Source organism: Salmo salar, chromosome 09, assembly GCF_965601325.2.
Source record: "Salmo salar chromosome 09, fSalSal1, whole genome shotgun sequence".
NCBI lineage: Eukaryota > Metazoa > Chordata > Actinopteri > Salmoniformes > Salmonidae > Salmo > Salmo salar.
The window spans coordinates 124373142-124390073 of NC_138299.1; the positions used below are offsets into that span (position 1 = coordinate 124373142).

Below are 16932 nucleotides of genomic sequence, written 5' to 3' on the forward strand. Positions count from 1 at the left end.
TCCATGCATCTAAAATGCATATTTTTACAACACTAGTTATTTAATCTATTACATTGGAAGGAAGCCTGTTAGTGCCACATAATTAACTGATAACATATAAAACATCATATTTTGTTTCATGACCAGTAACCTCCCTCTCTCTCCCCCCTCTCCCCTCTCCCCTAACCCCCTCTCTCTGTCTCTCTGTCTCTCCTTCTCTCCTTCTCTCTTTCTCTCTTTCTTTCTTTCTCTCTTTCTTTCTTTCTTTCTTTCTTTTTCTTTTTTCTCTCTCTTTCTCCCTCTCTAGGATTGACAAGTCCACAATCGCAGCTCTGAAAGGCCGGTAAGTGTTCCATTGACATTGAGCTTAGAGGAGCCGAAGGCCCCGTGGCCCTCTGTGATTTCATCTCCACTGATCTATACACTATTTATTTATCTATCCACAGTCATGTACTGTATCTATTCTACCTTCCCTTTATGCAACTGTTTTCCCCCTTTCGCTGACTGCCCTGTGGGAGTTCATAAACTGTGATGCAGAGGCTGTCGCAGAACATCTGCATTCACAGAGAGCGTTAAAAGGAGGGGGAGAGCGAGAAAAGCAGAGAGGAGGAGAAAGAGAAGAAGGTCCCGTGTGGCTTAGTTGGTAGAGCATGGCGCTTGCAATGCCAGGGTTGTGGGTTTGATTCCCACGGGGGAACAGTATGAAAAAAGTATGAACATTTATGAACTCACTGGATAAGAGCGTCTGTTAAATGATGTAAATGTAAGAAGAGAGAGAGAGAGAGAGAGCTTGGGCACCAATAGCACATGCTTGCCTAAAAATGCGGGGGTTGGCGGAGAAATGCTGGCACACTCCAAGTGTGATTAGTGACAGCCATGCTTTCCCAGCATTAGAGTTCAGGACTGTGTGAAGCTCCTCTCTTAGTCCTTCCAACCTCCTCCATGGTTGGCTCCACATATTGGAATAAGGGCTTGACCCAACAGAGCTGAGGGAAAGGGTTAGGAAGCGATTTCAGACTTGCTGACTGACTTCCCCATTTACCTAGCCGTCTCTCCCGTTATGATGAGCATAGCAGGCAGCCACTGTGTGTGTGTATGTGTCTACCTGAGTGGAGGAGGACTGGTTTGGGGAGTCTTGCTAATAGGGCATGGGTGGCCCATTCAATCCGGACTGCAGGAGGTTTGAGTAAAAAAATGTGTGTATATATATATATATATATATAAACTCAGCAAAAAAAAGAAACGTCCTCTCACTGTCAACTGCGTATATTTTCAACAAACTTAACATATGTAAATATTTGTATGAATATAACAAGATTCAACAACTGAGACAAACTGAACAAGTTCCACAGACATGTGACTAACAGAAATTGAGTAATGTGTCCCTGAACAAAGGGGGGGGGGGGGTCAAAATCAAGAGTAACAGTCAGTATCTGGTGTGGCCACCAGCTGCATTAAGTACTGCAGTGCATCTCCTCCTCATGGACTGCACCAGATTTGCTGGTTCTTGCTGTGAGATATTACCCCACCAAGGCACCTGCAAGTTCCCGGACATTTCTGGGGGGAATGGCCCTAGCCCTCACCCTCCGATCCAACAGGTCCCAGACGTGCTCAATGGGATTGAGATCCAGGCTCTTCGCTGGCCATGGCAGAACACTGACATTCCTGTCTTGCAGGAAATCACGCACAGAACGAGCAGTATGGCTGGTGGCATTGTCATGCTGGAGGGTCATGTCAGGATGAGCCTGCAGGAAGGGTACCACATGAGGGAGGAGGATGTCTTCCTAGTAATGCACAGCGTTGAGATTACCTGCAATGACAACAAGCTCATTCCAATGATGCTGTGACACACCGCCCCAGACCATGACGGACCCTCCACCTCAAAATCGATCCCACTCCAGAGTACAGGCCTCGGTGTAACGCTCATTCCTTCAACGATAAACGCGAATCTGACCATCACCCCTTGTGAGACAAAACCGCGACTCGTCAGTGAAGGGCACGTTTTGCCAGTCCTGTCTGGTCCAGCGACGGTGGGTTTGTGCCCATAGGCGATGTTGTTGCCGGTGATTTCTGGTGAGGACCTGCCTTACAACAGGCCTACAAGCCCTCAGTCCAGCCTCTCTCAGCCTATTGTGGGCAGTCTGAGCACTGATGGAGGGATTGTGCGTTCCTGGTGTAACTCGGGCAGTTGTTGTTGCCATCCTGTACCTGTCCCGCAGGTGTGCTGTTCGGATGTACCGATCCTGTGCAGGTGTTGTTACACGTGGTCTGCCACTGCGAGGACGATCAGCTGTCTGTCCTGTCTTCCTGTAGCGCTGTCTTAGGCGTCTCACAGTACGGACATTGCAATTTATTGCCCTGGCCACATCTGCAGTCCTTGTGCCTCCTTGCAGCATGACTAAGGCACATTCACACAGATGAGCAGGGAACCTGGGTATCTTTCTTTTGGTGTTTTTCAGAGTCAGTAAAAAGGCCTCTTTAGTGTCCTAAGTTTTCATAACTGTGACCTTAATTGCCTACCATCTGTAAGCTGTTAGTGTCTTATCGACTGTTCCACAGGTGCATGTTCATTAATTATCCATGGTTCATTGAACATGCATGGGAAACAGTGTTTAAACCCTTTACAATGAAGATCTGTGAAGTTATTTGGATTTTTATGAATTATCTTTGAAAGACAGGGTCCTGAAAAAGGGACGTTTATTTTTTTGCTGAGGTTATATACAGTGTATCTTGTATTTTCTGAAATTGTATATTCAGGGCTCCCTTGTAAAAGACACGCTGGTCTCAATGGTGACTTATTAAAGAAAGGTCAATAATGTACTGTATATTCCTTTTTTGTGTGGGAATGATTATTATGGGTTAAAAAAAACACTCAAGGCCACTTCAACATCTGAAACTAGATAGAAAGGACCTAACAGTATATTTATATAAATTATAATGGACCTATATATTTATATTACTTATAATGGACCTATATATTTATATAAATTATAATGGACCTATATATTTATAGAAATTGTAATGTACCTATATATTTATAGAAATTGTAATGGACCTATATATTTATATAAATTATAATGGACCTATATTTATAGAAATTGTAATGGACCTATATTTCTAGAAATTGTAATGGACCTATATATTTATAGAAATTGTAATGTACCTATATATTTATAGAAATTGTAATGGACCTATATATTTATATAAATTATAATGGACCTATATATTTATAGAAATTGTAATGGACCTATATATTTATAGAAATTGTAATGGACCTATATATTTTCAAATAACTGCCCTCTTTCTGGACCGCAATTCATTTTGACAGACAAATCGGTTCCTGAATATCTGTGAATTTTGAAATCCCGATGTGGCCATCGAGCCAAAAAGTTTGCCCACCCCTGTAATAGAGGTTACCATAGCAATCAGAGGAGGATTTTGCGGTAGAGATGTTTTGCGGTAGAGATGTGCTAGAGATGTGTTAGTCTGGGTTAGTCTCCCGTTGGACAAGAACATGTATTCGGATTCTGCCTCACAACCCTCATAGCTATTCATAGCCACCCATGGGATGACCGAGTTCACTGCCATGCACAAATAAACACTCTCATCAATTATTTGTTTCTCTCTTCTTCTCTTTCTCTTCCTTATCCTCTCATTTATACATCTACCCTTTCCACTGTCTCTGTCACCTTGATGTTGAGTAGCAACAGGAGGTGGAGTTAAAAAGGAGTGTACCCTGCTCTGTGATCCATTAGAGACCTCCAAATCAAGGGCTACCTTCCAAATGGAACCCTATTTCCCTACATAGTGCACTACTTATAGTGCACTACCACAGCCCTCTGGTCAAAAGTAGTGCACTATGTAGGGAATAGGGCACCATTTGGGACGCACACAAGGTGTATTTTAACATGCCGCCCCACACAGGATATGCTAAATAAGGTTGGCCTGTTGCCTATCTGTTTAGTCTGTGGCGGTCCGAGTGTATTATGCTGTTTGGAGTGGGCCTGAATATGAATGAGGTAGTCGTGACTGTGGGCCATGCTCCTGCTGTAACAGTACTGACTAGTGCTGGCCAACTGGCTGGCTGGGTTGTTGGGCTGCTGGGTTGCGAGTCTGTGTGTGTCTGTCTGTCGAAGGCCCCTCCAAGCGAGGTCATGTTGGTGAGAGAACAGGGGGCCGTGGTGGAGGGAGTGGGAGGGAGAGGGGGAACTTCAAAGCAGCTGGCTGCAGGTGTCTGTTGTTCACAGGCTGCTGTAGTGCTGTACCTCTCCCCCTCTCTCACAGCCCTCATTAGAGCCCTGGGTATGTGTGTTTTTGTGTGGAATTATTCGATTTTTTGTGCGCTTGCCCATTTCTCTGAAATCATTAAACAAATTCTGGACAGTCAAAGCCTATTTAGTACTGTATGTGTTAGTGTGTGTGTGTGTGTGTGTGTGTGTGTGTGTGTGTGTGTGTGTGTGTGTGTGTGTGTGTGTGTGTGTGTGTGTGTGTGTGTGTGTGTGTGTGTGTGTGTGTGTGGTGTGTGTGTGTGTTGGCTTACTTGCATGTCAGAGCAGGTCAGTGTGGATTTGCTGATGGACCAAGTGGGCGATGCTCCTGGGGATATGAGAGGCTGGCAACAACTCCCTCCCCCCTCTCTCCCTCCTTTCTCTCACCCTCGCTCCCCTGCCACTACAAAGTGAGCTCTCTGCATTCAATTTGCACCAAAAGCACACCACCTCATTAATAACGCCATAGTCAGGACTGAGTGTGTGTGTGTTTATGGGGGGATAGGGAGGACAGAGGGTTGAGAGGAGGAGTGAAGGTCGGGTAACTCGCACCGAGCAAAGATGCCTCGCAAAATGTGGTGAGTGCTCTCTCCTTTCTCTGTCTGTAAATGTGGTGAGTCCTCTCTCTCCTTTCTCTGCCTGTAAATGTGGTGAGTCCTCTCTCTCCTTTCTCTGCCTGTAAATGTGGTGAGTCCTCACTCTCCTTTCTCTGCCTGTAAATGTGGTGAGTCCTCTCTCTCCTTTCTCTGCCTGTAAATGTGGTGAGTCCTCTCTCTCCTTTCTCTGTCTGTAAATGTGGTGAGTCCTCTCTCTCCTTTCTCTGCCTGTAAATGTGGTGAGTCCTCTCTCTCCTTTCTCTGTCTGTAAATGTGGTGAGTCCTCTCTCCTTTCTGTCTGTAAATGTGGTGAGTCCTCTCTCCTTTCTCTGTCTGTAAATCTGGTGAGTCCTCTCTCCTTTCTGTCTGTAAATGTGGTGAGTCCTCTCTCCTTTCTCTGTCTGTAAATGTGGTGAGTCCTCTCTCCTTTCTGTCTGTAAATGTGGTGAGTCCTCTCTCTCCTTTCTCTGTCTGTAAATGTGGTGAGTCCTCTCTCCTTTCTCTGCCTGTAAATGCGGTGAGTCCTCTCTCCTTTCTGTCTGTAAATGTGGTGAGTCCTCTCTCTCCTTTCTCTGTCTGTAAATGTGGTGAGTCCTCACTCCTTTCTCTGCCTGTAAATGTGGTGAGTCCTCTCTCCTTTCTCTGTCTGTAAATGTGGTGAGTCCTCTCTCCTTTCTCTGCCTGTAAATGTGGTGAGTCCTCTCTCCTTTCTCTGCCTGTAAATGTGGTGAGTCCTCGCTCCTTTCTCTGCCTGTAAATGTGGTGAGTCCTCTCTCCTTCCTTTGTCTGCGTTTTCCTTTTCTTTTGTCTGTTAGTGTCTTTTTTTCTGAGGACGGTGTTTGACCTGAGTCATTTTTTCTTGTGGAACACGGAGAAAAGGCCCGTAGTACGTACCACTCCCCAGTCCTTATATAAACGTGCTTCTCTGGTTTCTGAGCACACGTCTGTCTGTCGACAGGTGAAAGTTCCCAGTGGCTTTTTCTTGTCTCCAGGTGTCATTAAAGAGCATTTTTATAATCATTCGTTTTTTATCAATAGTTTTCATAGGTTCATGTTTTTTTTATGTGGTAACAGTTCTCTGTTCTCTTTTCTCACGTGTCTGGTTCTCACGTTTCTCAGAAAGTAATTTTGGGTTGAAATGTTTACACTATAGTTACGGTATTGAGACTAACAAGGACTTCCATGTCTGATGTGTGGACATAAGCTGCGTCTCAAAGGCACCATATTCCCTTTTCTCCTGTCTCTCTCTCCTCCCCCCTCTATCCCCCTTTCCATCTCCCCGTCTCTCTCCATCTCCTCTCCCCCTCCATCTCTCCCTTTCACCCTCCCTCGCCCCTCCCTTTTTCTCCACCTCTCTCCCGTCTCTCTCCTCCCCCTCTCTCTGTCCCCCTCTCCCCCTTGCCATCTCCCTGTCTCTCTCCTCTCCATCTCCCTCTCACTCTCTCACTCCCTCTTCCCCTCCCTTTCTCCCCACCTCTCTCTCTCTCTCTCTCTCTCTGTGACTGACTGTGCAGATGTGGATCCTATAGGGAGATGTGATGTGTGCCTCTGCATGTGAGCTAGTTTTCTTGGAGCAGGGGTAACATGTCTGGCTCTGGGCCTTTGGATGCCTGGTTCACAATTCACCATGTGACCTTCCCTTCATTACCCATTTTATTATCTGAGAGGAGATGTTTTTTGCTAATTAACCCATTTGCGCTGGTAGAAATGTTAACCATCTTTAAGAATCAGAGACAGATTATAAAAAATGACTCACACAATGGAACCGACACCGGATCTATTATCTATCTGAGAGGAAGTCATGTATGTTTCATCACTTTTTGCCCAGGTGGAAATGTTAACTGTCTACAAGCTTCAGTGGAAGCTATTTTTGGAGCGTGGCATTTACTCTCTGCTGTTTTTTTTGGAAAGCCTTAATTTTCAGGAGGGCTGGGTAAACGAGCGTAGGTCTACCTGTGCTTGTTTGGTCTTCTCTCTTGCAAGAGAGGGTCTCCTTCTTCCTGTAAACGTCTCTTGGCTGTGTTGTACGGTAAGTTGTGAAAGTAACTCGCCGTCCGATTTAAGGAAGTGTTATTACGGGTCATGCGGAGGCTGAGTGAGAAATAGGTTGAGAACTGATTCTGAGAGTTGATGGGTTTTTCGTGAAGGAAGTGATTGTACCACACCCATCCCTTTATAGGAAGTGATAGTGCCGCGCCCGTCCTTTAACCTCAGGATGGACGTTCTTTCGCTCCTCCACCCCACTTCCCACAGCAAGACAGAGAACACGCTGAACGCAAGGCCTTTCTGCTCACAGATAGCTAATGTTACAGCACGCACTGCAGAAACCAACGGTGTGTAATCACGTTGGCTCCCGTCTGCGAACTACTGTTCTGATGTCAAATGTAAGACTGTTGTGTATTAAGGGCTAAGTCCCGCTTTGAGATCAGTATCAGTGCAGTAATGCGTTGACGTAAACAGAAGGTTTGCACATTAGATACGGTTATATCTCAAGTTAGGCTACTGCTCTGTCTACAGCTGTTTCACCCCTAGCTGCTGTTTCCCTCAGCTTCCTTCAAGAGGGTGTTACTATACAAGCCGTAACCAGTCCAATGCTATTTTAATTGAACTGAACACATGTTTTCACATGAATTCTCTGTTAACCAAGCTCACCCTCTGAATCGCATTTGCCTTTTAGCCCTCTTTTCGTTTAGTGACCTACAGTATTAGTCTGTCGCTGCCCTCAACGTGTCATATATGTTTTGCCCACTGGGGAGAACCAGAGGAGAGTGAGTCAATGTATTTCCAGTCTTGTATTGAGGAGAAACAACGCATTTCCCCCTGTTCTTTCTCATCTCACCACTAGAGGGAGGTGTGTCCTTGGTTCTCAACTCCTGGGCATTATTCTTTATTTATTTATTTTATTTAACCTTTATTTAACTTGGCAAGTCAGTTAAGAACAAATTCCTATTTACAATGGGGGCCTTCCAAAAGCCAAAAGGCCTCCTGCGGGGACGGGGGCTGAAATTAAAAATTAAAAATAAAATAAAAATATAGGACAAAACATACATCACGACAGGAGAGACACCACAACACTACATAAAGAGAGACCTAAGATAACAACATAGCATGGCAGCAACACATGACAACATAACAACATATATGTATATACTGTACTCTATACCATCTACTGCATCTTGCCATCTTGATGTAATGTATCACTAGCCACTTTAAACAATGCCACTTTTATATGTTTACATATCCTACATTACAGCACAAAACAGGGTACAAACATTATTGGGCACAGACAACAGCAGAAATGGCAAGAAGGTAGAGACAACAATACATCACGCAAAGCAGCCACAACTGTGTCAGTAAGACTGTCCACGATGGAGTCTTTGAAGCGATTGACATAAAACTGAGATAAAACTGTCCAGTTTGAGTGTTTTTTTGCAGCTTGTTCCAGTCGCTAGCTGCAGCAAACTGAAAAGAGGAGCGACCCAGGGATGTGTGTGCTTTGGGGACCTTTAACAGAATGTGTCTGGCAGAACGGGTGTTGTATGTGGAGGATGAGGGCTGCAGTAGGTATCTCAGAGAGGGGGGAGTGAGGCCTAAGAGGGTTTTATAAATAAGCATCAACCAGTGGGTCTTGCAACGGGTATACAGAGATTACCAGTTTACAGAAGAGTATAGAGTGCAGTGATGTGTCCTATAACCTGTTGGGGCTAGGGGGCAGTATTTGCACGGCCGGATAAAAAACGTACCCGATTTAATCTGGTTACTACTCCTGCCCAGTAACTAGAATATGCATATACTTATTAGATATGGATAGAAAACACCCTAACGTTTCTAAAACTGTTTGAATGGTGTCTGTGAGTATAACAGAACTCATTTGGCAGGCCAAAACCTGAGAAGATTCCTTACAGGAAGTGGCCTGTCTGACCATTTCTTGCCCTCCTTGATCATCTCTAACAAATACAGGGGATCTCTGGCATGACGTGACACTTCCTACGGCTCCCATGGGCTCTCAGAAGGCGGGAAAAAGCTGAACGATGTAATTCCATCCCCAGGCTGAAACACATTAGCGCGTTTGGCAAGTGCTCTATCAGAGGGCCATTAGACTGAGGCTCGTGCATGAGGGGATAGCATGCTTTTACTTTCACTCTCTTTGTAATAAAAAACAATTTCCCGGTCGGAATATTATCGCTTTTTTACGAGAAAAATTGATTTTAAACAGCGGTTGACATGCTTCGAAGTACGGTAATGGAATATTTAGATTTTTTTACAACGAAAGCAAAACATTAGATTATGTCAGCAGAGTACCCAGCCAGAAATAATCAGACACCCATTTTTCAAGCTAGCATATAATGTCACATAAACCCAAACCACAGCTAAATGCAGCACTAACCTTTGATGATCTTCATCAGATGACAACCCTAGGACATTATGTTATACAATACATGCATGTTTTGTTCAATCAAGTTCATATTTATATCAAAAACCAGCTTTTTACATTAGCATGTGACGTTCAGAACTAGCATACCCCCCGCAAACTTCCGGGGAATTTACTAACAATTTACTAAATTACTCACGATAAACGTTCACAAAAAGCATAACAATTATTTTAAGAATTATAGATACAGAACTCCTCTATGCACTCGATATGTCCGATTTTAAAATAGCTTTTTGGTGAAAGCACATTTTGCAATATTCTAAGTACATAGCCCAGCCATCACGGGCTAGCTATTTAGACACCCAGCAAGTTTAGCCTTCACCAAAATCAGATTTACTATAACAAAAATGTTATTACCTTTGCTGTTCTTCGTCAGAATGCACTCCCAGGACTTCTACTTCAATAACAAATGTTGGTTTGGTCCCAAATAATCCATCGTTATATCCAAACAGCGGCGTTTTGTTCGTGCGTTCAAGACACTATCCGAAATGGTAAATCAGGGTTACGAGCATGGCGCATTTCGTGACAAAACATTTCTAAATAATCCATTACCGTACTTCGAAGCATGTCAACCGCTGTTTAAAATCAATTTTTATGCAATTTATCTCGTAAAAAAGCGATAATATTCCGACCGGGAATCTGCGTTTCGGTAAATAGAGGAAAAAGAAAGAAAGACGGGGGCGACCAGTGCACGCGCCTAAGCCCACTGTCCCCTGATCGGCCACTTGACAAAGGCGATAATGTGTTTCAGCCTGGGGCTGGAATGACGACATTCAGCTTTTTCCCGGGCTCTGAGAGCCTATGGGAGCCGTGGGAAGTGTCACGTTACCGCAGAGATCCTTTGTTTTGGAAAGAGATGTCAAAGAAAGCCAATAAATGGTCAGACAGGCAACTTCCTGTAAAGGAATCTCTCAGGTTTTTGCCTGCTATATGAGTTCTGTTATACTCACAGACACCATTCAAACAGTTTTAGAAACGTTAGGATGTTTTCTATCCATATCTAATACGTATATGCATATTCTAGTTACTGGGTAGGAGTAGTAACCAGATTAAATCAGGTACGTTTTTTATCCGGCCGTGTAAATACTGCCCCCTAGCCCTAAGAGGTTAAAATGGTGTAAAATAGTCATATGTTTGAAAAATTGAAGTTTTTGCATTTTTGAGGTATTTGAATATCGCGCCACGGGATTACACTGGCTGTTGAGTAGGTGGGACGCAAGCGTCCCACCTAGCCCATTGAGGATAAGGAGCATTGGTGGAAAATCTGATGGCCGACTGGTAAAGAACATCTAGCCGCTCGAGAGCACCCTTACCTGCTGATCTATAAATTATTTCTCCGTAATCTAGCATGGGTAGGATGGTCATCTGAATCAGGGTTAGTTTGGCAGCTGGGGTGAAAGAGGAGCGATTACGATAGAGGAAACCAAGTCTAGATTTAACCTTAGCCTGCAGCTTTGATATGTGCTGAGAGAAGGACAGTGCACTTTCTAGCCATACTCCCAAGTACTTGTATGAGGTGATTACCTCAAGCTCTAAACCCTCAGAGGTAGTAATCACACCTGTGGGAAGAGGGGCATTCCTCTTACCAAATCACATGACCTTTGTTTTAGAAGTGTTCAGAACAAGGTTAAGGGTAGAGAAAGCTTGCTGGACAATAAGAAAGCTTGGTTGTAGAGCGTTTAACACAAAATCCGGGGAGGGGCCAGCTGAGTATAAGACTGTATTATCTGCATAAAGGCGCTGCATGGTCAATCCGACGTCCTCATTGGTCGTGCAGCATTTACGATGATTCAGCCACTGCAGAAGTCCGGTGCATTCATACTTTTTGTGCTTTGCCGATGCGCTGCAGAGCTGTTGTGAAAGAAGTGAGTTTGTGTTTATACAGGATCTCCCGCCCTCACCTAACATCAAGCAATCATGTCAATGCGGAGCTATGTGGAGAGGCGTGGTACAGAGCTCAATTTGTCCTCTGCATGCTTCCGGAGGCTCCACAATTGGGTCACACCATCCATACAGAGTCTCCGACCGCATTTTTGGATCAAGCATAAATTGTCTCTGAGGCCTATATACCTGTTATACCAGGCAGCAGTGTTGGTTGGTGCTGATTTGTTTGTGGAACAGGAAGTGCTTGATCGCGCCTACGGTACATGTAATCAATTCCAAATATCTGAGATTTATCCAAGGTGTTAAGAAATGTTGTCCTCACAACCACGGAATTGAACAAAGACGTTTTCCATTTGGTCAAAAGTTCCTTTTGTTTCCGTGAAATTTAGCCTGCGTGACACATAGCAAAGATGACTGAAGAAGGATACACCATCCTCGATCTTCTAATTGCTCTGTGCGAAAGATCCTTTCTCTTGGTGATCCTCTCCGATGCTCTGACTGACTTCGTTTTGAGACGTAATAATATCTCTGGAGCAACGCTTCTTAAACCAAGGAGCCGGGGGGAGGCTGAGCCTGTTGCCACGGTAACAGGACAGACTAAAAACCCTTATCGTCACATGTTCATCACCTGAGGGATCTTCCTCTGCCCCCCATAACCATGGAGATCGGATCTGGGGTTCCATGGCGACTACAGAACGTTCTAATCTGTGTTCCGGAGTGCATTAGTTACCATGGGGAGAGGTTGCTGAAGGGTCATGGACGGAGCAGCAGATTGTGCTACAGGGAGTTTTATAATGTGCTTACGTAATCTGTTTGACGTTTAAAAGTATTGACCCCTTTTGAGGTAACAACTGGATAACCTATTCACTATGTCTGTCTGTGTATGCCATCCGTTCACTCAGTGACGGATTGGTCTCGTACTGGAGCTGAAGAGAGAAGAGTGGCTAGGCTGATTTGTATATTACTATATCTGTTGTAAGGCACAGGGTTTGTATTTGCCGGATCTTCTAGGTAGAGAGCTGCAGTCTCTGATGACATGAACATCTCCCTGAAGGTTAGGCTCACTGCCTGGTGATAGAATCACCACCATACAACAACACACTCACTCACTCCCGCACACACAGACACACATACACACACCGGATCACCTGTTACGGTGAACTCCCTCTCCTCAGCCTAAAACCTTCACTGGATCAGCTGCCTCTTTTGAACAAATATTTACTCCTTCACTTCCACACTTGCTGGGTGCTGACGCTCTGATAAGGGCACCAACTGGCCCCTTGGTTTTAATGGGGCTTTTAAAGGGCCCATAAAGTGGCCCCTGGCCCATTGAGAGCCAGCCTCTCCTCTGTGTCCAATGGCTGAGACGTCAGGGTAAATACACACATGCATGGGCTAAATGGAAACACCACCCTACTCACACATAGACACACACACACACACACACACACACACACACACACACACACACACACACACACACACACACACACACACACACACACACACACACACACACACACACACACACACACACACACACAAAGAGGTGGTGTGGGTGGGAGAAAGAGAGGGAGAGATGAGACGTAGGGAGGAGTGTTTTTCTTTTCCCCCTCTCTTTCATGTGTCCTCTTCATTGTGTACATTAGAGATCACAGTGGAGGCTCTTGAGCCGGTCGACATACCAGACAAGCACATCAAAACGCTTCATACAGTACAGTTGACACACATGTATTTGACCATGTGTTATAAGTTCTGTATTATAGCTTTGTGAAGATGGCAAGAAATCAGGGAATAGTTATACCAAATGGCTAAATAAACAATGATCTTTTATTAGTTGAAAGCATATACAGCTGTACTGTGGGCCTAGGTATTTTGATATCCTGTTAGATTCAATCTCCTATAAAACAGAAATCAGACCCTTCACTTTTGATTTCGATACTGAGTGTCTGTTGTCTGTCTCTGTGTGCTCAGTCTGTCTGTCTGTCTGTGCACTGTATCCTCCTCACAGTGTTTTTAAATGGCTCGTTCCTTTCAACAAAGTCAGCCACTGTTGCTGTTGGAAACGAGCGTTGAGGAAGCGGGGAGCTGTGTGGTAACAAATGCACGTCCAAGCAGCATGTTAAGCCTCAACCAGAGATAAAAGAGAGAAGAGCTCAGAGAACGAGAGATAGTGAGGCCACGATAACAGCAAAGAGACAAAGTTACTTCACAGTGATTGAACGTCCAGACAAAAAGAGGAAAGAAAGCCTTCCTTCTCTCAGCCCTACGGCTGCCCTTTCTTCTGCTCCCCTTGAGACGGGCTTTAGCATCTGAAAAGGAGTGAAAAGGCTTAAAGAGAGATGGAGACACAGGGGAAGAGACGTGGTGATGGAGTACCTTTTACAGAATAGGACAGATGGGGACAAAGAAGATAGATAGTGAGAGGGAGAGAGAGAGAATGATGAGAGATAGAGACAGAGAGAGACAGACAGACAGAGAGACAGACAGAGACAGACAGAGAGAGAGAGACAGGGAGAGACAGAGAGAGAGAGAGAGACTTGTATGTTGGGGATGGGAAGTGCTCGGCTGTGCTGGGCTGTGCTGGGCTGGCATCGGCTGAGCTCACACAGCTGTGACACTGAGACATATAGAGAGCTGTGAAGTTTGACTGGGCCTTGGCCCCGTACCAGGAGACCCACATGATCAACAGATCTTCTATCAAGTGTGTATGTCTGGTGATGTGTAGATATCATGTTGAATGTTCTTTTATTGTCAGTGTGTATCATGTATGAAGACAGTAGTTTAGAACTGAATACATGGTACAGTATGTGCACGTAAGACAAACACCTGCACAAATACACAGCAATTTCTTTCTCTCAATACCTTTATCTCTTATTCACACATACACATACACACACACACACACACACAGCAATATCTTTCTCTCAATACCTTTATCGCTCTCTCTCTCACACATACACACACACACACACAGCAATATCTTTCTCTCAATACCTTTATCTCTCTCTCTCTCTCACACACACACACACACACACTCCCGCAGAATTCACACTGACTCCAAGAGAGATGGGACACACAGCTCTGTTTCTTATCTGAATTCATAAATTACTTGTCGAAAATCTATTAAAACGGTGCCCATTCCATTTTGTGCATCAGAGACGGCGGAGAAAGTCTGCCTAGCTAAGCTCCAAAAAAGTAACTCTAAAAGGAGGAATAATTTCTCCCCCATATTAATATCCACACCTGGGGATGTTTCCCCCTTACTGCTGTTCTTACTCTGCTGTAACAGTGGATGTTTAGATTTGTTGACACACTGCTATGGATGGAACACTAGTGGTTTAGTTTTGTATACTGTTGTATAGAGCTTTTCAGTAGGGTTTCAGAAGCGAGGTAGGCTAATAGCAGTTGTGTGGGAAATCAAATAGTCGTGTTGACTGTGTGTTTTGTCCCCCCTCTGTACATTTTGTCTCTCTCTCTCTCTCTCTCTCTCTCTCTCTCTTTCTCTCTGTCCCTCGCCCCCTTGCTCTCTTCCTCCCTTCCTCCCGCTCTCTGTTTTCTCTCCTCCTTCTCTCCTCCTTCTCTCCTCCCATCCTAGTGTCTGGCTCCGAGAACCAGGGTGAGCGAACGGTTAACCCCCGCTGTCAGCTCTGGCTCGGCCATCCCTCTCAACAAATAGAATGAGAACCAGGAAATTGATTTATGACACAAATGTAATAAATGACATTTTGGCCCAGAGGGAGGAAGAAAGAAAAGGGGAGACGGACTGACTGGGCTCACTGTCGCAGAACAAAACAGCTCTTAAGCTATTCAATTCAGACATAGAGGAAAGGAAGAAGAGGTATGTGTGTGTGTGCGTCACAGGAGGCTGCTGAGAGGAGGACGGCTCATAATAACGGTCAACATGGATGAAATAGAATGGCGTCAAACACATAGAAACCACGTGTTTGATGTATTTGATACCATACCAATCATTCCGCTCCAGCCATTATATCACTGGCTCGTCCTCCCCAATGAACGTGACAGCAGCCTCCTGCAATTGTATTTGTCCGTCTACATGTGTGTGTGTGTGTTTGGAGGTAGAAGCTGACTCCTCTTCCATGTCGAGGAGTGAGAGCATCAGTTATGTTAGAAGGCCTCAGAGCTAGACAGCAGCAAGGCAAGCGATGGGGATGAGCTAAATACATTCTGATTAGACGACATGGCAACCACTGCGCCTCATAGAAACGGTGTTTCTTATTCCTCATAGATTTGTATTGTAGTCATCCTTTCCTCCTCTGTAGCTCAGTTGGTAGAGCACGGTGCTGACAATGGCAGGATAGTCGGTTCGATTCCCAGGACCACAGATAGATGAAATGTATGCACGCATGACCGTAAGTCGCTTTGGATGGAAGCGTCTCCTTAATGGCAAATATAATGTTTTTATTCTCCTTTTGTTTTTTTACAGATCTTCATTTGACACTTGTCAGAGACCTGTTTTCAGTTTCATCTTCCTTTGCGTCTCTCTCCATTTTCACATATGGGCCCCCGAGAGCGACAGCGGTTCCAGGCGACTGTGTGATCTCACCTTTAAACAGGTTAACATTCGCAAGGCCGCGGGGTCAGACGGATTACCAGGATGCGTACTCAGAGCATGCGCTGAACAGCTGGCGGGTGGCTTCACTGACATTTTCAACCAGTCTGTAATATCTACATGTTTCAAGCAGACCACCATAGTCAATGGGCTTAAGAACGCCAAGGCAACCTGTCTAAATGCACTCACATCTGTAGCATGAAATGCTGGACATGGCTCACATCAACACCGTACGGCCCAGTACATCACTGGGGCCCAGCTCCCTGCCATCCAGGACCTCTATACCAGACGGTGTCAGAGGAAGGCCTTAAAAATTATCAAAGACTCCAGCCACCCAATTCATAGACTGTTCTCTCTGCTACTGCACAGCAAGCGGTACCGATGCACCAAGTCTGGAACCAACAGGACCCTGACCAGATTCTACCCCCAAGCCATAAGACTGATAAATATTGTAGTTAACCAAATAGCTACCTGGACTATCTGCATTGACCGTCTTCGCACTAACCGTTTTGACTCATAACATACGCTGCTGCTAGTGTTTATTATCTATCCTGTTGTCTAGTCACTTTATCCCTGCCTATATGTACATATCTACCTCAATTACCTCTTACCACTGCGCATCGACTCGGTACTGGTACCCTGGGTATACAGCCAAACTATCATTGTTTATTTATTCCCAGTTATTCTTTTTTCTATATTTTTCTCTCTGCACTGTTGGGAAAGGCCCGTAACTAAGCATTTCACCTGTTGTTTAGGAAGCATGTGACAAATATCATTTGATTCGATTTTCTTTGCTTGTGTAGATTAATCAACTGGTGCCTTGGAAGGTTGTATGAAGGGGATTGGTGAACCTTTGCCTCATATTCCTGTGCAGAAATTGAGACCTTGTGAGGTCACAGATCCATGCTTTGGCCCTGATGACACAGAGGCTGCTCTCTAAGGACGACCCGTTTCCCCATAAAGTAGTCTGGTCCAAAGTAGTCCACTACTATGTCTGGGAATAGGGCATCATTTGAGATTTGTGTCTCCAGAGGTTTCCATCCCATTGCCTGGCTACAGAGGGCACCGATTGACCCATGATGGATGGGGTGTCAGACAGGCAGTGCTGTTAGCACTCCGCAGCAGAGCAGGGGTCCTAATGGTTGTCTGGGTTGAGGTGAGGCACTGTGAGAGTGATGAAGTGGTTCCAGCCAGCCAGCA

General features: G+C 44.9%; 1 protein-coding gene across 3 annotated transcripts in view; it reads left to right on the forward strand.

The window, feature by feature from the left end:
• LOC106612653 (rap1 GTPase-activating protein 2) overlaps positions 1 to 16932 on the forward strand; it is a 94314-nt gene that overhangs the window by 13026 nt on the left and 64356 nt on the right. For all 3 annotated transcript variants that reach the window (XM_014214031.3, XM_014214029.3, XM_045724417.2), the window contains exon 2: positions 287 to 322. In XM_014214031.3, the coding sequence (XP_014069506.1) occupies positions 287 to 322 (36 nt within the window). The remainder of the gene's footprint in view (positions 1 to 286; positions 323 to 16932) is intronic.